This window comes from Schistocerca serialis, chromosome 2 (genome assembly GCF_023864345.2).
Source record: "Schistocerca serialis cubense isolate TAMUIC-IGC-003099 chromosome 2, iqSchSeri2.2, whole genome shotgun sequence".
NCBI lineage: Eukaryota > Metazoa > Arthropoda > Insecta > Orthoptera > Acrididae > Schistocerca > Schistocerca serialis.
In genome coordinates this window covers 617,547,975-617,569,765 of record NC_064639.1, presented here as the reverse complement: position 1 = coordinate 617,569,765, position 21,791 = coordinate 617,547,975, and the positions used below count along the sequence as shown (strand labels likewise).

Here is a 21,791-nt window from a genome sequence, read left to right as displayed (position 1 = left end):
CAACCAAAGTCACTGAAATGCTAATCATTTCTGCAGAACATACTGATGTACATGTCCTGTGAATATGAACGTCTTATCTCTAGTCATTCAAGGTGTTGTTTTCTTCTGAACATACATTTATTGCTAGCAAAATATCATGCTCTTTGTTAAGAATCTTAAAATCTCCAAAAGTTCTTCATGATTCCTTTGAAATTTAATGCAGTGTTGTATCCTAATATGTGATTGTTTTTATATTCGTAGTATAGAGCCAAATGGTAAATATATATATATATATATATATATATATATATATATATAATTGTTATTTAATATGTATATTTACCATGTAACACACACACACACATATGCAGTTAGGTACTTCAGCAGATACATAAAAATACTTGTCAATTGGAATGCAACATTGTGTTCGAAATTCTGAAGCAATTGGTGAAGAACTTTCAGAGATTAACGATTTTAAAGAAATGAACATTTACATATATACACATAAAAATGTAAATATTCGTTTGTTGAAAATCGTAAATGTCTGAAAGTTCTTCACAAATTGCTGCAAAATTATTCAAATATGTGCATGTTCTTATATACTGTGACCTATTTTGATATATCAATATATAAATAAAAATGTAGCACACATAAAGGGGAAAAAAATCTCAAAAAGTTCTTGACCGATTTACTTTGAATTTTTACACAACACCCTAATGAACATTTGGATAGATGTGGATTATATATTTTAATGTATTATAAAAGTTGTTAGCTAATGGGAAAGTTGTATTTATAGTTTATCAGCTGATGATTAGTATACTACCAGAGAATTTGACTATGCAATAAGAATGAACAAGTCTCAAGGTCACAGAGATGGAGGAGGGCAGATGGACAGAAGGATGGGAGAAAATGGAGATAGGAAGCAGAAAGGAGGAGATGGATAGAGGGAGAGACGGGAAGAGACAGAAAGTAAAGGAAAGGAGAAGATGGAATAGAAATGAGTATAAGATAGGGACAGATAGAGGGGGAGAGAGAAGGGGCAGGAGGAGATGGAGAAACAGAGTGGAGAAGAAGATGGGCAAATAAAGTGGGCAGAAGGTGATGGATAAAGAGAGGAAGGAAGGGAGAGGATATGGACAAAGAGAAGAGGAGGAGGAGATGGACTGAGATGGGAGGAAAAGGAGGTAGGACATATATCCCATTCCCATACATGTTATAAACATGTGCTTTCTGTTTTCTTTCTTTTTCACTTAACCAGAATAAGCCACAGGAACACATGCTTGGGAACAGCTAGTAGACAATAAAATTAATTTCAAACATAAACTGAAATCATACCTGTTTGACAACTCCTCTTACTCTAGAGAATAATTTTTAAGTATGTTCATGTGTCTGGATTACGGGGCAGATGTTTTTGAAGTAGAGAACATAGTCAGGTAAACTCATTACACGTAAAAAAAAGAAATAACAGAAAAAGTAGCTTCAGACAATCATGTAAATGGGCAGGATGCTGCCAGTTTTTCACTGAGAAAAAATGTATCGTTGTAAAACAGGCTCATTACACTTCATTGATTGCATTTACGATTCCTACGGTCCCTAGAACATACGAATAATTAAACTATCCCGAGGATAATGGTGAATTTGGGTAGTACAGTACATGATCGAAAATCGTGTGACACAAACTTCACAGATTTAAGACTACAGACGAGAATATTAAAATAGCCATGAAAACAACACGTTCCTTTGTTTAATCGAGGTAAATGTAGATAGAGATCTACGAAAATATCGCTTGTATATCATATACTTCTAAAAGTAAGAATAGTCTGTTTCTTTGAAAAAAGTCTTTTGGTAAATAAAATACATGGAATCGTTCAAGCTATTTTCATTTATTGGAATCATCCAATGAATCTGTTCCATAGCTTTGCATATTGACCAGGACTTTGTACAAAGAATGTCCTGGTATCTGAAGTGGGCTTGAACAAAAATAACTTCTAAGAAATGGCTGCCCCATCTGTCTCTATCAAAGAATGTTAAATTTTAATTTCGTTGTTATTGTACGTAATAAACTACTTCTGTCTAAAATAAAATTGTCGGGGTTATGCATATGCTGCAGTATTGTGGATTTTAGTGTACTTACTATATGAATCTTCGGGCGTTCATAGCGTCATTGTTAAAGACTCTTCATTTATAGTGAAAAGTTTACTCCATTGATAAGATACTTTAAAGACAGTAAATCAACAATGGCCAACTGAGCTTGTTTCTGTAGCAAAAATGTCAGTATGCATACACCTCTCAGCGATTTGTACGCATATTCTTATAACGTTTTAGTTGGTTATTGCAATAAAATGGTTATTAAGCATTACAGGCAATGAAGCTGAATTTGCTGTCTGTTACTTTCGCGAAGCAAATTAAATAGCTCATAAACAGATGAAATTCCAAAGATATTAAAAAGTGCTCCAAAATAAATCTCCATTACGGGTAACTTTTGAATGTAGTCATAAGTAATAAAGACGTTTTTCCACATGCAGCGACAATGCACATACAACTTCCTACTCCCACACCGGGCAGTCATGTGGTCTGTAGGTACACTCAAGTGGCTCACTGTCATGCCAGTTGTTTTTACAATAAGAAATATCTTCCGTGTAAATCTTTCACTGGCCACATGCATCACTGTCTAAGGTATTACAGATCAGCAACGTTAAAGATGTTACTATCAATTAGCTTCAGTAGCTACCGCTAGGTGGATCTGCTCTCGTGCGTTAGACAGTGTCAACTGTAATGAAGGGCGGGAGGGCACGCGAACTATCAGTATGTCGTGTAAAGAATATGAAGACAATGTGTTATCGTTAGCTAAAGACTGGTGCTCAGATGTAAACAGTGAAACATTTACTTCTTTGCTTCAAGAATTGATTTTTCATCTCAGTGGAAAACATAAAGGTTTGTTGACACTTTCTTGTGTTTTTTGACATTAGAAAGCGACATTGTTGAGAATGATATGTATTTCTGAAACACATCGTGGTCATTATTTCTCAGTTCCGTTGGACCTAGTAACTGTCTTGAACTGTTTGCAGTAAATTTTACGTTAGTCATAGTATTCCCAGTGAAAATTGAAAATGATTGTTGATGCCTTGATATGGGTACTTTCCGGTGAGATTTCATTTGAATGAAACAATATGTGTCTACTGAAGAAATACGGTTGTCTAGACGATTTGTAAACTTGAATTTTTGAAATTCGCCCCTTAACATACTGAAGTGACATGTTTTATTTTTGCTTGCTTCGGTTATGTCTGTCTGTCTGACATTATTGTTCTTTTTGTAAATGACAGTAGCTGATAATAGGTAGTCAGTTTGGAGATGGGCATTGATATGGTACCCATTAATTTATTGTTTGGGAACTTAATTATGCCCATTGCAGGCAGGTTTTGCGTAACCACTGTGGAATTTTATACGATCTGACATTAAATTTGTATTTCACGGTACGTGATTTGCCCCTTGGCCAGACGTATTCAAGTTGCGCTATTGGAATGTGCGTGACTCGCAGTCAGTGTACAAACTTTATCCAGATAGCTTTAATCCAGGGCAGTGGGATATATTGCCAAGAACTGGATAGTGAGCATGAGATCAGAGCTATATGGGTTTAACTTTTTGTTTGCATATGGAGTAAGTGCCAAGTAGGCCTACGTTGTAAGTTTTAGTATAGTGGAAAACGACTTGGAGTTTATCGTTTGAAATAACTTTTGCTTTTTTAACATAAACATGTTTGAAGGGTTTAGAGTTTCTGAATCTGAATTAATGAAGGACTGGTCAAGAATGTCATATGTTACTGAGTCCATGTGTAAATTTTTAAAACCAGTATTTTATTTACATTACCGTTAGTGGAATAGTGTAAGCAAATGTGTGAGACTGTAAATGCAACATTCATGCCGAAAGTGTAATTGGGACACATTTTGCTCCCTTTACACCACCATCACCCCCACCCCCCTCAAATGTGCCAACAGTCAGATGTTTAGTGTAGCTTGAGTTCTAGTTCTCGAGATGACTGGGTGTTGTTGTGTTGTCTTCATCATCATCATTCATCCCCATTATGGTCGGAGGAAGGCAATGGCAAACCACCTCCACTAGGACCTTGCCTAGTAAGGCGGCACGGGTCTCCTGTGTCGCTCCCCTACGCTCTGTAAAGAAGTATGGGACTCATCATCATCATGATCATCGAGTTCTAGGTGGGATTGGAAGATGACAGTTTGGTTATGAGTTGCCGAAGATAACCTATGTGAACGTGAGATAAATTTGTGGTAACAGGTCGCATGCTTAGATTCCTCCGTTCACACCATATTGAATGTACTCTGCAAGCGAAATTCAGAAAAGCTACATTAGATGCTAAACAAATTTCTGACAGGCATTTCATTGTGTTTTGTTTACCACTGTGATAGGGGCCTACATCAAATCCAAAATATGCAGGGGAGGGGCATAACATAACTCTTACTATATTTACTTGACCTTGGACATGCAATGGTAATAGACATATCAAGCTGTGCAGTAACATGTAAATATAAGTGTAATCGCATAATATATGTGTTAAAAATGTTCAATTTTTTTCTCAAAACTCACAGTGACATAGGCTATATGTATTTCATGCTGCGCTACTTTGCTTGCACATCACTGTCCACACTTCACCTATTCTACTTCTCCCGTGAAAGGCTGATTTCTGTGATTATTTGTGTACTTGCATGTGACTGAACAAAGAGAAACGTTAGCAGCAAAAATATTTTTTTAAAGCCATGTCTTTAACACAGTATACATTTTTGTCTAGTTAGAAATTTATTACAAGAGCAATTGGTATATTTTTGAAGTGTGACGTCATATATTGTGTAGACGGCAATATAGATGCTTTTGTTTGGAAGTTTCAGTGCGTATGTTGGCTGTGTTTAGTTTATGGTATGTAAAATATGAAACTTCCTGGCAGATTAAAACTGTGTGCCCGACCGAGACTCGAACTCGGGACCTTTGCCTATAACATCTCTTTATGGTATGTAGTTTATTTCTTTTAGGTGATGGCATAGATTATGTTGTTTACTGGAACATAGCTCAAATAGAGATGTGATCCATTGAAGGGACTGATGTGTTGCATTGTGTTATGTGCTAGATCTGTATGTGTTTTTATGCTTCTCATAACATTTTGAGATGCAGTGTAGTCCAAGGCATAGGTTGGGTAGTCATGTCTTGTTTATATGCTTATAATACATTGCATAGTTACACTCATTACCCTGATTGAAACTGTATTTTCTCATTGTGGTCTGATATTTTTTTTGTCTCTTATGGGTTTGAAACCATTAATGACAAAATCATTCTCAGCTCGGAACCCCTTTTTATCCTGTAGATCTAGGAAATTATCGTATTTTATTTTGCTAATGGCTTTTAGGGACATCAACCATATGTTGTTTCTCAAGGCCGTTTTAATGATGTCAGTGTGTTGGAATGTTATCACGCTATTAACTAATACCAAAAGTTGACATTTTTGGTGTAGAGAAATGTTAGACACAAGTCCTCCACTTTGATTGGTGACATAGGAAACATACAATAAACTCTGTAAACAATATGGTGAGTGTAATGTAATGCTATTGGCAGTTTTTTCAAAAGGGCTAAGGTATAGATCAGTCTGTAAATCTATACTCAGTCTAAGCTACAGATCAATCTGTTTCAGTTTTTCATTTGCCCACATTCATGGGCTTCGCCAATGAAGAACAAAACTATAAATATGTGCACCAAAAGTTACATGGCAGTAGCTCTTAATCTTTATGTCAGTGGCCAAAGCCAATGATTGAACATTGCTCTTGACCCAATATTTTGATTGCAAGTCAGGTAAGCCAGTGAATATGGATGTGGAATGAAGATTATGGTAAATAATTGAGCTGTGACGTACCACTAAGCCTAGATTAGCCAATGTCATTGTTTTCTCCGTATTTAATTCTCATCATGATAAATATTAACCTTATTTTGAATAATTTCCAATGTTCACTTTACATTTAATGTGCACATTTTTTATAAGCAACTAAAATTGCAAGGTAAATTGAGAAACATACTGTGTAGGTGATAGGGAAACATTTGACAAGTGTTTCAGAACATATTATTTACCCTACTGGAAAATGAAAAAGAAACACTTTGACTTACGTGATACGGGGGGGGGGGGGGGGGGGGGTTGTAGTAAGAGTAATCATTTAAAACAGATTTTTGAAAGTTTGTTACTATACATTCTAGGGATAGTTTACGTCTTATCTTCGAGAGACTTCCAGTTCAATTCCTTCAGTATCTCTATGACAATCTCCTACAGATTAAACAAACCTGTGTCCATTTGTGCTGCCCTTCACTGTATATGTTCGGCATCCCCTGTTAGTCCCATTTGGTATGGATCACACACACTTGAGCAATATTCTAGAACGGGTCACACGAATGATTGTAAGCAGTCTTGTTTGTAGACTGATTGCACTTCCCCAGCATTCTACCAATAAACCTGCTTCACCCACGACTGAACCTATGTAATCAACCCATTTCACATCCCTACAAAGTGTTATGCCCAGGTATTTGTACAAGTTGGCTGATTCCAACAGTGACTCGTTAATATTATAGTCATAGGAAAGTATGTTTGTTCGTTTTGTGAATCTACAGTTTTACATTTCTAAACATTTCGAGTGAGTTGCCAGTATCTCCACCACTTTGAAATCTTATCAGTATCTGACTGAATATTTATGCAGCTTCTTTCAGATAGTATTTCATTATAGATATCTGCATCATCTGCAAAAAGCCTGATTTTATTATTCATAGTGCCTACAGGGTCATTGATATACAACCTGAACAGCAAGTGTCCCAGCACACTTCCCTAGGACACACCCGAAGTTACTTCTACATCTGGCAGTGACTCACCATCCAAGATCTACATCCACAAGGATACTCTGCAAGTCACACTTAAGTGCCGGTCAGAGGATTCATTGAACTACCTTCTCTCTATTATTCCAGTCTTGGACAGCACGCAGAAAAAAACGAACACCTATACCTTTGTGTGTGATCTCTGATTTTCCTTAGTTTACTATGATGATCGTTTCTCTCTGTGCAGGCTGGCGTCAACAAAATATTTTCACATTTGGAGGAGAAAGTTGGTGGTTGAAATTTTGTGAGAAGATTCCACCAAAGCGAAAAACACATTTGTTTCAGTGATTTCCACCCCAAATCCTGTATCGTGCCAATGGCACTCTGTTCCCTATTTCGTGATAGGCCTAATACAAAACATGCTACTCTTCTTTGAACTTACTCAATGTACTCTGTGAATCCTATCTGGTAAGGATTCCAGACAGCGCAGCAGTATTCCAAAAAGAGGACGGAGAATTGAAGTGTAAGCAGTCTCCTTAGTAGATCTGTTACATTTTCTAAGTGTTCTGCTGGTATAACGCAGTCTTTGATTTGCTTTTAAGTTTTGTGTAATTGTAATTCGGGGTATTTAGTTCAATTTATGGCCTTTAGATTTGGTTGATTTATCCTGTAACCGAAGTTTAATGGATTCCTTTTAGCACTCATGTGGATGACCATGCACTTCTCATTATTTAAGGTCAATTACCAATTTTTGCATCATACACATATCTTTTCTAAATTGTTTTGCAGAGGGCCTTGGGGAACACCAGAAATCACTTATGTTTTACTCGATGACTTTCCATCATTTACTGTGAACTGTGACCCCTCTGACAGGAAATCACAAGTCCAGTTACATAAGTGAGGTGGTATTCCATAAGCACAAAATTTCACTGCAAGCTGCTTGCGTAGAACAGTGTCAGAAGCCCTCTGGAAATCTAGAAATATGGAATCAATTTGAAATTACTTGTGAATAGCACTCAACCCTTTGCGTGTGTAGAGAGCTGGTTGTTTCGCAAAAACGATGTTTTCTTAAATCCGTGTTGACTGTGTGTCAATAGACCATTCTCTTCAAGGTAATTTATAATGTTCGAACACAGTATATGTTCCAAAATCTTGTTGCATATTGACATTAGTGATACGAGCCTGTAATTTAGAGGATTACGCCTACTACCTTTCTTGAATATTGGTGTGACCTGTGCAATAGTCCAGTCTTTGGGTACAGATCTTTTGTTGAGGGAGCGGTTTTATGTTGTTGTTAAGTATGGAACTATTGCATCTGCATACTCTGAAAGGAACCTAATTGATATACAGTGTGGACTGGAAGATTTGCTTTTATTAAGTGATTGAAGTTGCTGCACTACTCCAAGGATATCTACTTCTAAACTACTCATGTTGGCAGCTGTTCTTGATTCAAATTCTGGAATATTTACTTCCTCTTCTGTGGTGAACAAATTTTGGAAGGCTGTGTCAAGTAACTCTGCTTCGGTAGCACTGTTGTCGACAGCATTTTTCATTGCTATCGTGCAGAGAAGGCATTGATTTTATTTTGCCTCTAGCACACTGTACATACGACGAGAATCTCTTTGAGTTTTCTACCAGGTTTTGAGACGATGTTTCGTTATGGAAACTATTATAAGCATCTTGCATTGAAGTCTGCACTAAATTTCGAGCTTCTATAAAAGATTACCAATCTTGGAGATTTTGCATTCATTTAGATTTGGCATACTTTTTTTGTTGCTTCTGCAACATGATGCATACTCCCTACCAAAAAGTTCTCAGTCCAGTCACAAATTTCACCTGATACCCCATTGATCGTACTTTTGACAGTAAGCATAGATATGGTACTGAATCAAATGCTCTTCGAACATCGAGAAATCCTGCATCTAACTGGTTGCGTTGGTCCAAAGTTTTCAGCAGGTCATCAGAAAAGGTGCGAGTTGGGTTTTACATGGTTGATATTTTTGAAAGCAGTGCTGGTTGATGGTTAGGAGGACATTCTGTTTAATATATCTCATTATGTTTGAGCTCAGAATATTGTAAAACAATCGATCTCAAGCGTATTGGAATGTGGATCATGTCTACTACCTTTCTTGTAGATGGGTGTGACCAGTGCCATTCTTAAATAACCGAGTACAGTTTTTTGTTCGAGGGATGTATGATAGTTAATAGTTAGAAGAGCGGCTATCTAAATCGCAAATCCAGTATAGAATCTGACAGGGAATACATGGGGCCTGTAACTTTGTTCATTTTTAATGACTTCCACTGTTTCTGAACACCGCTGACACTAATACTTACTTCATTCATCTTTTCAGTGCTACAAGGACTAAATTGGGAACACTTCCTGGGTGTTCCTTTGTAAAGGAACATGTGAAAACTGAGTCCAGTGTTTCAGCTTTTGCTTTGTTACCCTCAATTTCAGTTCCTGTATCATTTTTTAGAGATGGGACACTAACTTTGGTGCCAATAACAGCCTTTACATACAAACAGAATTTCTTTGAGCTCTGTGAAAGACCACTTGACAATATTCTGCTACAGTAGTCACTGAAGGTATCACGCATTGATCTCTTGGCAGCCAAGTGAATTTCATGCAGCATCTTTCTATCAACTGCTCTTTGCTTTGTTCTACACCAATTATGCACTAATCTCTGTTTCATTAGAAGTTTCTTTACAGCGACTGTATACAGTGGAGGTTTCCTCCCATTGTGGACTGTTTTGCTGGATGCGTATCTGTCCAGTGCATGGTCAACTATTCTTTCAAACTTGAGCCGTAGTTCCTCTACATCCTCCTGCTCTGTGCTGAAAGTTTCAAGTTCCTCTTTGAGATACGACACTACTAGATTTTTTAATGTAGTTCACTGAACATCTTTCTGCTTGTTTTAATTGTACTTTGGTAATCATTGTTGCCACAATGGTGTCATGGTCATTGGTACCAGTTTCTATGTGGACATTCTCAAAGAGGTCGGGTGTATTTGTTATCACTAGATCCAAAATATTTCCATGGTGAGTGGGATTCGTATCTGTGTGTTCTTGGTAGTTTTCTGAGAAAGCATTTAGTAAAGTTTTGCAGGATATCTTATCACTGCCACCACTAACAAAACTGTAATTTTCCAAGTTAATTATTGGATGATTAAAGTCTCCACCGATGATTACAGTATCATTGGGGAACTTATGTTCAAGTGAACTGAAGGTTTTTTTTTTTTCTAAAGTTTTTGGTTACATCAGAAGAAGAGTCGGGTGGGCGATAGAAGGATCCAGTTATCATTTTATGCCCACCCCTGATATGGAGTCTTGCTCAATCAATCTCAAGTACACATTCACTTCCTACCTTTGTGGATTTGAGTTCCTTGTCTACTGTGACAAATACACCACCTCCGTTTCCCATTTGCCTAGCCTTTCAGTATACTTTTAAATTTCCACAAAATGTTGTGTGTTATCAATTTCAGGTTTCAACCAGCTTTACGTACCTAGTATAATGTAAGCTTCACTGCTTTTCATGAGCAATTCAAACTGGGCACTTTGAACGGTTTGGCAGTGTACCATTATGATTGTGGTTGTAGATTATGGTTTCTCAAATAAAATTGTATGGTATTTGGCAGAGGTATAACTTTTGAAAAAGACTATTTTTTTTATTTGAAGATGGAAGCACTGATAATTGAATCATGAAGCAGACTGTTCAAATGGACAGTATAAAGCAGAAGATTGAGGACATCAGAATGGAACTAATTTTTAGGAAACTGAACAAACTGCTGGAGATAACTAAGAGCCTGTAAGTTCAGAAGAGGTGAAGGAAACAGAATCTCAACAGAAAAACAATAGATTTACAAGAAAACCTGGATGACTACTAATAGCCATGAATGTAGGAGCATTTATTGGAAAATTTACCTCAGAATCTTGTAGGTGTGAAGGATCAGCATGATGAGGAAGAATGGATAAAAGCAGTAAAGGAAGAATTTGACTCTGTCATCCAACAGAACTTGGGCTTATGTACCTCTTCGAAAAATGAAACAGCAAGTAGGTGTTCAAAATAAGCTTGAAATATTGAAAGATATGAGGCACGTTTGGTTATTGAAGGTTCTGCACAGTTAATGGGGTATAACTACAAGGAGACGTATGTCCCAGTTGCTTGACTCACTACATTGAGAAATTTTCTTAGCCTGATGAATGAACATGATCTTTTTGTGGAAAAAATGGATGTACGTAATGTGTTCTTACATGAAGAACTAAGTAAAAAAATTACGTTAAAGTGTCCTATAGTGTTAAGAATAAGGAAAGACTTGTATGTAGAATCAATAAAGGAACTGTACATCTGAAAAGTTTAGAAAGGTAATCGGTTGTCAACAGTCTGAAGTTAATTGGTGTGTCTGTCTTGAAAGCTCTGATGAGTATGGTATGTATCTGCTGCAGTAGATATTCTAATTGCTGAGAGCTTTAAAAACATACTCACAGATATTAAAAATAAGCTAAAAACATCATTTGAAATGCAGGACATTGGTGAACCGAAATTCTTCCTGGGACTTGTTGTATAGAGAACCAATGGCAATCTGTTTCTTAGTCAGTATGTGTATCTTCTAAACTTATTGAAAAGATTCAATATGGAAGATAGATGGAAACCAAACTCATTGAAAATGCTTGTGGAAACATAGTATAAAAAAAAAAATATCCAGAGAATTAATAGATTGTTTGATGGACGCTTGATGTTGATCTCTGTTATGAGAAGGAAAACTCAAATTGCTCTTCTCTGCTATGCTAATTATGACGGGGAAAGGGAAGAGCACCAAAGTTCTGCAACAAGATACATCATCCATGTTTTTGGAGATACTGCTTCTCAAGTTACAAAGATGCATACATCTGTTTCACTATCTTGAACAGAGCAAAATATATTACTTTGTCAACAGCTACAACAAAAACTGAGTGGTTGAAGACTGTCCTTGAAGAATTTAAAATATTTGTGGAAACTGCAACAATTTATGAAGATATTTGCTCATGCATACATCTGTTACAGAAATAGGAACATAAATGAGAGAGGCATGTAGATATTGAAAATAATTTGATAGTTGTAGATTGAGGTAAGTCTGGCTGTTCAATATATCAGCTCCATGCAACAAGTGGCAGATATCTTCACAAAAGACTTATGAATGTACATTTCAATAGACTGTGTCTTCTCAATATGGGAATAATGAAATTGAGAGCTATTTGATGCTTTAATGCCTGTGCTTGTATTCATCATCATCATCAGCCAATTCAATCATTAAATGATGTGGCCTCTTCGAGTCGTGGATTCAAGTAGGCTTTCAGCAGTCTTCTCCGAGTGGGATGGTCTTGGGCAGTTCTCTGCCAGGTGTTACCAGCGATCTTCTTGATGTCTTTGTCCCATCTGTCTGGTGGTCTTCCTCTAGGCCTCCGGTGCTCTCTCGGACTCCACTCCAGTACTAGTTTCGTCCATCTGTTGTCTTTTCTTCTTGCGATGTGGCCAGCCCACTGCCATTTCAAGGAACCTACTGTCTCTAAGATGTCATTAACCTTCGTCACAGACTGAATGTCATCTGCCCTCTTCCTATTCTTTCTTGTATAGCCCAGCATTGATCTCTCCATGGTTTTCTGTGCTGTCGTAAGTTTCCCTTTTGTAAATGAGTTCAGTGTCCATGTCTCGCAGCCATACGACATCACAGGAAGAATGCATTGATCAAATACTGCTTTCTTCAGATTTACTGGCATTTTTGTTTGAATACTGCTGAATTCTTCCCAAATGCTTGCCAGCCAAGCTTGATGCGTCGATAGATTTATGGCCTTATGTCTCCCTTCATATTTATAATCTGGCCAAGGTAGACATATTCACTGACATCTTCTAGTAGACTGTCCTTGACTTTCACATCTCCAGCTGGGACCCATTTGTTGGTCATTACTTTTGTTTTGGAAAGGTTCAAGCCAACCAGCTGACATTCCGATGCAAGATCTGTAACTAAGTTTTGGAGATCTGCGAAGTCCTTGGCCAGTAAGGCAATATCATCAGCAAATCTCAAGTTTGTAAGCCTTCTTCCATTAATTCTAATTCCCTTACCTTCCCAGCTCAGCTTTGACATAGTCATTTCCAATACAGCAGAGAACAGTTTTGGGGAGATGGGATCACCTTGCCTGACACTCCTCATTATGTGGAATTCTTGAGTTGATTCGCCGACGTTAACATAAGCTGAAGAATTCTCGTAGATTTTCCTGAGCACTTCACCGTATGTTGCTCCCATTCCTTGCTCACTCAAAGCTTGGAGGACAGCTACATGGCTAATGGAGTCAATTGCCTTTTCAAAGTCAACAAAGGCAATGCAGAGAGGCAGTTGGTATTCATTCGCTCTGCTTATCACTTCACTAATGGTCAGAATGTGGTCAATAGTGCTAAAATTGCTTCGGAATCCTGCTTGTTCTATAGGTTGGGCTGAGTCTAGGGTGGAACTAATTCAGTGTAACAAGATCTTTGTGAAAATTTTGTACAAAATTGAGAGCAAGCTGATAGGACGGTAGTTCTTAATATTGTGAATACTTCCTTTCTTGTGTATCAAAGTAATCTTAGCCTTGAAGCATAGTGCAGGCAAGAAGTAAATACTTTTGCCAAGTGATTTATTGTTACCTCTACTGTCAGTTTGAGGATGTCAACACTGAGCTCATCATCACCCGGCACTGTTCCCTTCTTCATGCTATCTAGAGCACACGTGACTTCCGATGGGAGTATATCTGGAACACTAGGTACATCATTTAATTTAGATACACTCAAATTTTCCCTTGGATTTCTATACAAATTGCTATAAAAGTCTCTGATGAACTTCAAAACCTCCTCCTTTTCAGTGATTCGACTGTCATTTCCATCGAGTGCGATTCTCTGCTTTTTACAGATTATGAGTTTGCGTTTGGCCGACTTTAAACTTGTCTTGTTCTCGAAGCTTGCTCGTAAGGTGTCTTCAGTGAATTTCTGTATGTCAGTTTTTAATTCTCTTCGCACTGCCTTACATAGTTTCGGAATATGCTACCATGTCGCAATTGGTTTTGGATTTTCATTTCTCTCCTCTGTTGTAAAAGGGTTTCAGTTTTGGCACTGAATTTCTTTGGTTGTTTATCTTTTTTGGCATAGGCCACCGACTTCTTGTGCACTTGAAACAATAATTTCCGCCAAATCACCATCTTTAGTTACGTGGAACTTGCTTTGGAGGACTTCTTGGAATTTCGAGGAATGTTCTTCCAGGGTTTTCAGGTTGATTACCCTTCTCTTCCCATTCATAAGTTTATTCCTCTCATTTCTTACATTGAGTTCTACCCTTGCTCTCACAAGACGGTGATCACTGCCAGTGTTGAACTGATTTAGCACTGATATGTCTTTTACAATCTGCGGAATGTTTGACAGAATAAAGTCTATCTCATTTTTGACACTGAAATTTGGGCTCCTCCAAGTCCATTTTCGCTCAGGGTGCTTCTTAAAGAACATATTCATGATGGACATATTGGTGTACTCAGCGAACTGGACTAATCTCTCACCTCTATCGTATCGGTCGTCAATCCCATAGTTGCCCACCACTGTGTCGCCTTGTTTCTTGGTGCCAACTTTTGCATTGAAATTGCCAATGAGCATCTGGAACTGACAATCGCTACCTTTTTTACAGGTGCTATCCAGACTTTCATAAAAGGATTCAATTTCTTCGTCAGGGTGTCTTGAGGTGGGAGCGTACAGCTGAACAGTCTGTATTTTATCCTATTCGACACCTTCAGTGCCATTCGAGCTGTCCTGCTGGAAGTTCCTTCTAAGGCAGATACTCTATCAGCAATATTCTTGTTGATTAAGAGCCCAACTCCATTGAGTTTTGCTTCTGGGTCGCCACAAAAGTAAAACAAGTTGCCAGAGTGCAAACGGAGACAGTCTTCCCCTTTTCGGCGTACTATGCTTAAACCAACAATACTCCAGTTGATTTTTGTAAGCTCTTTCTCAATCTCTTCTAGTCTGTCATTGCCTATTAGAGAGCGACAGTTATATGTACAGACTTGAAGAGTCTGTATCTTCTTCTCGGCACCTCTTGGTGTTTGGGACACCAAAGTTGCTCTCACCCGGAGATCCGACTGCGGGGCTATTATTCCGGAAAATTTAACATTAATGTCACACATCATAACTCGAAGGTGAGAAGCGTGATCGCCATGCTTGCTTCAGAACGGATTGGCGATATAATTTCCAGGCCGCACCTGACATGGGGTACAGACGCCTTTGGTAGGCCGCTCCACTAGAGTACAGACACCACCACATTGCTAGTTTCGATCCACCCTGCTTGTAGTATATCACAAAAAACATGTCATTTTTGAAACCCTTGAGTGAACCTATAAAATTGAGGGGGTGGGGCTCCTGAAGTACGACTCTTAATCTTATTCTCCTAGCCCCACAAGCCACAGTCAGTTTTTGGCTTCATCATGTAGCCTCCTCCACACAGCATTCTGTCCTTGGCATCTTCTTCCTTTGCTCCATTTATTTAAAGATCTTTGACCACCTGGTCTCTCAATCTTATTTTTGGTCTGCCTAAAGGTCTTCATTCTTCAGGTTTCTTCTCTTGGCACTTCCCTCAATATTAATCCCTTCTCTCTTCTGCCCACATCAGTCTCTTTGTCTTGGCTTCTGCAACATCATCTAGTTTGTTATACAACTCCCTATGTTCCCTGTCCTTTCCCTTCACTATTCTCCTTCCTCATGATGTCCAAATATCTTTCACAGCATTTAATTTTCAAATTTCTATATGTTACTCACTGTATGTGTGTCTCCTTTTGCCCCATGTAGTAATACTGGTCTGATTATAGTTTTATATATCCATATTTTGGTTTCTCTGGAAACAATTTTCGGTGACTAGTTTGTTGAGTGAATGTGACACTCTGGATGTAGCTTTGACCCTTCCTTTTCTTTCTTGTACATCATTTATGCCGTTTACTACTGCTCCCAGACATTTAAACTCATCTGTTTTTCAAACACATGTTTATCAATCTGCAGAGCTTCTCACCTTTTTGTCTTATAATGTCTTTCCATCCCCATGATTTTTTCCCTTATCATTTATCTGTAATCCAACTTCCTTTACTGCTTTAAATAACATTCTTACAAGTATTTTCAGGTCATCCAGATTATCAGTGATTAGTGGTGCATCATCTGCAAAGAGCAGTATGTTCATTGTTCTTCCTGTTCTAATTCGCTGTACTGCTTTGCTTGCTGCATCCAGTGCTTCCTATATTATAATGTTGAATAAGGGGTGTAATATTCCATGTCATAGTTGACCCCTGTTTTTATGACCAAGACCCTGAAATATTCTCCGTGCATTTTCACTGTCCCTTTTGAGCTTTTCAGTGCAACATTTACAAGATTTGTAATCTTCTTTGGTATTCCTAACTTCAGCATTGTCTCTCACAACTTTTCTGTGTGTATACTATCATTGGCGTGCTTAAGCCCAACAAACAGTATTGTAATTGCATTGCTGTATTCACAGTGTTCTGACATGGCATCTTTCAGTACATATATGTGGTCAGTAGTGGATCGATTATTTGTAAATTCCACTCATTTCTCTTCCATTATCTCTTTTAAATATGGTTCCAAGTATTTTGTCGATAATCTTGAACAATACTTTGTAGGCTGTGCTAATTAATGAGATGGCCCTATAATCCCTGCATTCTTGTTTATCACTTTTTTATGGACTGATACTTAGGTCACTTGTGCCCACTCATGTGGAATTCTTTCTTTGTTCCACATGTTGGCCACAAGTTTTTGTATTTCTTTCACAGTTGTATCTTCTCTCTTCCTAAGTAGTCCATCTGTTATTCCATCTCTCCCTGGAATTCTGTTTTGTAGTATTTTATTGTATATGTGCTGTCTCTTTCATTACCGGCAGTGCAACTAAGGGATCCGAGTTCTGATATTTTTGCTGTTCCACCATTTCTGTACTTCCTTCTTCAATATTTAGAAGCTCCTCAAAATATTCCTTCCAAACCACCATTTCTGTACTTCCATCTTCAATATTTAGAAGCTCCTCAAAATATTCCTTCCAAACTTCCGTACCTTTTGCTCTTTACAAAACTGTATTGTCACTTTCGTCTTTAATGCCATACATCCGTGGTGTATATCCTTTTCTGAAGAACCTAACTGACCTGTAAAAATCTCTTGCATTCACTGTAGTTATATCCTTTTCTGCTCTTTTAATTAGACTATCTACATGTTCTCATTATTTCCTTCTGAGCAAATTTTTAGTTTTCAGTTCATATGCTTTTTTGTTTTTGTTGCTATCTTTCTGTAGGTGTTTGTCCTTTGCTACTCTTATTTTTTCACTTTTTGCTCATATCCTTATGAGAACTGTGGGTTTTTCTTCCTTATTGTCTTTTTCCATTCACTTCTACTGCTGCTTCTTCCACATTTGTTTTTTATCGTTTCCCACTGACCATCAGTGTCGAGATTGTCTTCCATTGTTAGAACCTCAGATCTGCTTTGAAGCTTACTGACAAACTCCTGAGCCTTGTCATTGTCCTTCATTTTGTTTATGTCAGTATTCCATTCTTTTATGCCCTCTCCTCCCCTTGGATTTTATATATAGCTGTCCATTGACATAATTCTGCTGTGACTAAATAGTGGTCTGCACCTGTCTTGGCCCTGTTAGTGTGACCTATTTCCTCTTTGTTTTGCTACATGTATTTCTCTCAGTCTTTTATTTTAATTCAGTATCTTGTCATGTTTTTAGTATTTGCATACTTAGAGAAAGCTATTGACAGCGTTGACTGGAATACTCTTTCAAATTCTGAAGGTGGCAGGGGTCAAATACAGCTATAGTTCAATTCTTTTATCTTGGCGGCCCGCGCATGCCCGCCCAGGCACGGGAGATTTCTGCGTTGCCAGTTGCACACGACGCACGCGCCAATAGAAGCAGCGCCATAGTATAGCATAGTTCGCAAGCTTACGTTTAGGGAGGAGCACGCAGTTCATGAAGTAAAGCCACCACGGCCGCATTAACCCTTTCGCTGCTACAAAGACGTGCTCCCTGCATTCCGCGCTGTGCGCTATTTTGTCACTGCACTGCTCGCCTGTGCAGACACATCGTGTTCCGATTGCTTTGACACTCTTATCATTCGATTCCACAAAAACTATTTGGCCCAAAAATTAGATTTTTACATGTCTTCTTGACTGATACCTTCCCCCCATAAATGACTTAATTTTGTTTCGATGTTCAATGCAGTTATTATGCAGCATTAAATATAGTAAACCATTGCACGAAATTTTGAAGAGTTTACAGAGGTAAAAGTCCATAGAGTATACTTTCCGTATGGTCGATTTTAGTTGCCACAATGTTGAGAATGAAATGTAGACAAGATACCTAAATTTCGTATAAAATTTACTGTATAACAATATCTCATTTAAGTACCACATAGGTGTCGTATGTAATATTGAGAAATATTCCGTCTTTCACGACTGTAACAAAAGTTTTATTTACACTGAGCACGTTTGGCTTTATTTTAAAGCACTTCAATCAGTCAAAAGGAAGTTGACAAAATACATTAAACAAAACTGTGGGCTTACAAAAACATTAGGACTTGAATATACCGTCTATCAATGAAGTGCTCTGAGCTACGTCAAGTATAATTTTTGTGTGTGGCACACACAAACATCATTTATTTGCTAAAACACTGATCAGCCAACACAAACGTTGAATATTGTGTTACCGCAGCACAAAACTACAAAAGGTAACTTGGCAATGGAGGAGACAAAATACTGTCCACTGAAGATGCTTCAAAAGAGAGAAACGTGTCTGGTCTAAATAAGTCGCTTATTACAGTTGCAGAAGAGGAATATATTTCAGTACCATTGGTAAAACTGCGACTGTGGAACAAAAACAAGAAAGAGAACATGAGTACCATTGTGTATGTGCCATACCTTTCATTGATTGAAGTGCTTTAAAATAAAGCCAAACGCGTCCGGTGTAAATAAAACTTTTATTACAGTCGCGAAAGACGGAATATATCTCAATATTACATACGACACCTATGTGGCGCTTAAATTAAATGAGATATTGTTATACAGTAAATTTTATATGAAATTTATGTATCTTGTCCACATTTCATTCTCAACATTGTGGCAACTAAAATCGACCATCCGGAAAGTATATGCTATGGACTTCTACCTCTGCAAACTCTTCAAAATTTCGTGCAATGGTTTACTACATGTAATGCTGCATAATAACTGTGTTGAACATCGAAACAAAATTAAGTCATTTATGGGGGGAAGGTATCAGTCAAGAAGATGTGTGAAACTCAAATTTTTGGGCCAAATAGTTTTTGTGAAATCGAATCATAAGCGTGTCAAAGCAGAGGGAACACCATGTGTCTGCACAGGCGAGCAGTGCAGTGATGACAAAATCGCGCACAGTGCGGAATGCGGGTAGCACGTGTCTGCAGCAGCGAAAGGGTTAATGAAGAGACAAAGCACAAGAAATTTCAAAAAATTGCATTCAAACGAATATAATTCGTGAAGTAAGGCACTTCGATATTGTTTTTAAATAATGAAAATGTTAGCAGCGCACAAGGTTTGAACCCATAACCTTTTGCGTAGAATCCCAACATCTTAACCGTTACGCTAACACAGCTCGACTGACAATGAAACGCCATGAGGACTCTAACAAGTCACGCAAAATACTGACAAACACTGTAGGTGTGACTATGAATTACTCACGCTTCGTCGAAGTACAATAGGAAATAAACAATTACCGCTGTTCTTTATTGCGAAAAAGCGGTTCGTGAGATTGATACAAACACCTTTCCTTGCTATCGCCTGAATTAGGAGTCTTATTGCTTGTTTGGTTTAATTAATTAATAGAATATGAAGCACATGGTATAAAGAATGCTTTTTCCAAACTTTCTATAGAAGAAAGTTTGCTATCAAGACATTGCTTTTGTTCTATTACTTTATTTATGACTGAACGTTTCTAAAACTGAAGACACTCGTCCATGCTATGCACTGCAGTCGAGATCTGGCAACGTCGTTCTCTGTTCATTGGCTAACTGTGTTTTGTGACGTCAGATGCGCAGAACGAACCTACACTCGGCCGCCAACATAAATGACGCGCACTTTAGTGCAAGGCTATTTACAATTTGTACAGAAACCAGATGGCAGTTATAAGAGTTGAGGGCATGAAAGAGAAGCAGTGGTTGAGAAGGGAGTGAGACAGGGTTGCACCCTATCCCCAATGCTATTCAATCTGTATTTTGAGCAAGCAGTAAAGGAAACAAAAGAAAAATTTGGAGTAGGAATTAAAATCCATGGAGAAGAAATAAAAACTTTGAGGTTTGCCGACACCATTGTAATTCTGTGAGAGACAGCAAATGACCTGGAAGAGCTGTTGAACGGAATGGACAGTGTCTTGAAATGAGGATATAAGATGAACATCAACAAAAGCAAAACAAGGATAATGTTATGTAGTTGAATTAAGTGGGGGGAAGCTGAGGGAATTACATTAGGAAATGAGACACTTAAAGTGGTAGATGAGATTTTGTTATTTGGAGAGCAAAATAACTGACGATAGTCGAAGTATAGAGGATATAAAATTTAGAATGGCAATGGTACGGAAAGCCTTTCTGAAGAAGAGAAATTTGTTAACATCGAGTATGGATTTAAGTGTCAGGAAGTCGTTTCTGAAAGTATTTGTATGGAGTGTAGCCATGTATGGAAGTGAAACAAGGACGATAAATAGTTTAGACAAGAAGAGAATAGAAGTTTTCGAAATGTGGTGCTACAGAAGAATGCTGAAGATTAGATGGATAGATCACATAACTAATGAGGAGGTAGTGAATAGAAATGGGGAGAAGAGGAGCTTGTGGCACAACTTGACTAGAAGAAGGGATCGGTTGGTAGGACATGTTCCGAGACATCGAGGGATCACCAATTTAGTATTGGAGGGCAGTGTGGAGGGTAAAAATTGTAGAGGGAGACCAAGAGATAATACACTACGCAGATTCAGTAGGATGTAGGTTGCAGTAGGTACTGGGAGATGATGAAGATTGCACAGGAAAGAGTAGCATGGAGAGCTGCATCAAACTAGTCTCTGTACTGAAGACTACAACAACATGTTGTCCATAGTAGTGGTTGTGCTGTAATTGTGATTCTAATAAACTGTTATTACTTGTCAAACTGTGGCTTCCTATTTATTAACTAGAAAATATTAACAGAAGTTTATAGTTATAACAACAATGGGATTTATTTCTCATAGTTTTAATTCAATATTTTCAGTATGATATTCACATATATTTTATTAATTCCATTTAGGGACAACATATTTCCTTAGCCAACCTGTATTTTATTTTAGTGTATCTATATGTATTCTTCCAGTATTTTCCTCTTGATGGATATTATGTTGCCTTGATGGGTATTATGTTGCTCAATTGGATATGATTTTCGTGTATCATGTGTCCATAAATTGTACCCCCCAGGAATTTATAGTTAGTTTTTGGTAGTCAGTGATAGTTCGGAAATGAGGGCATAATTTTTGCCCAGGGCATAATTTTTGCCCAATCAAATTTAAACTGGACTGTATGATTGTTCCCTGTAATCTCACAGTGGGTGAAAGGTGACCATTTCAGAATTTAGTCGTGTTTGGTACATGGATACCTACATGTTGTAATAGTAAAACTGCCAAACAGCACATTTCTAGCTATAAGCACTTCTGATAAATTCAGGTTTGAGGAGTCAAGAGTGTGTTGCTGGTCATTAGTCAGGCACCAATTCCCCTATTTTCTGAGACCTACTACTCAGTAATGAGGTGACCTATGGACCTAATTTTTTTTCTGCATGTAGTGTCTAGGACACTAAATTGATATAACATGTAAAAAGTAGGATACATCATTCAGATTTTTATATGAAAAATGTTGTCAAATGCACT

At 37.8% G+C, this 21,791-nt stretch overlaps 1 protein-coding gene across 4 annotated transcripts in view; it reads left to right on the top strand.

The window, feature by feature from the left end:
- Nucleotides 1-2,720: 2,720 nt before the first annotated feature.
- The window catches only part of LOC126457669 (gamma-tubulin complex component 3-like), a 304,002-nt gene continuing 284,931 nt past the window's right edge, over nt 2,721-21,791 (top strand). For 3 of the 4 annotated variants that reach the window (XM_050094170.1, XM_050094166.1, XM_050094168.1), the window contains exon 1: nt 2,722-2,913. In XM_050094170.1, the coding sequence (XP_049950127.1) occupies nt 2,787-2,913 (127 nt within the window). In that variant the 5' untranslated portion in view covers nt 2,722-2,786. Of the gene's footprint in view, nt 2,914-21,791 lie in introns of all 4 variants that reach the window. The other variant, XM_050094169.1, reaches the window with a different exon arrangement.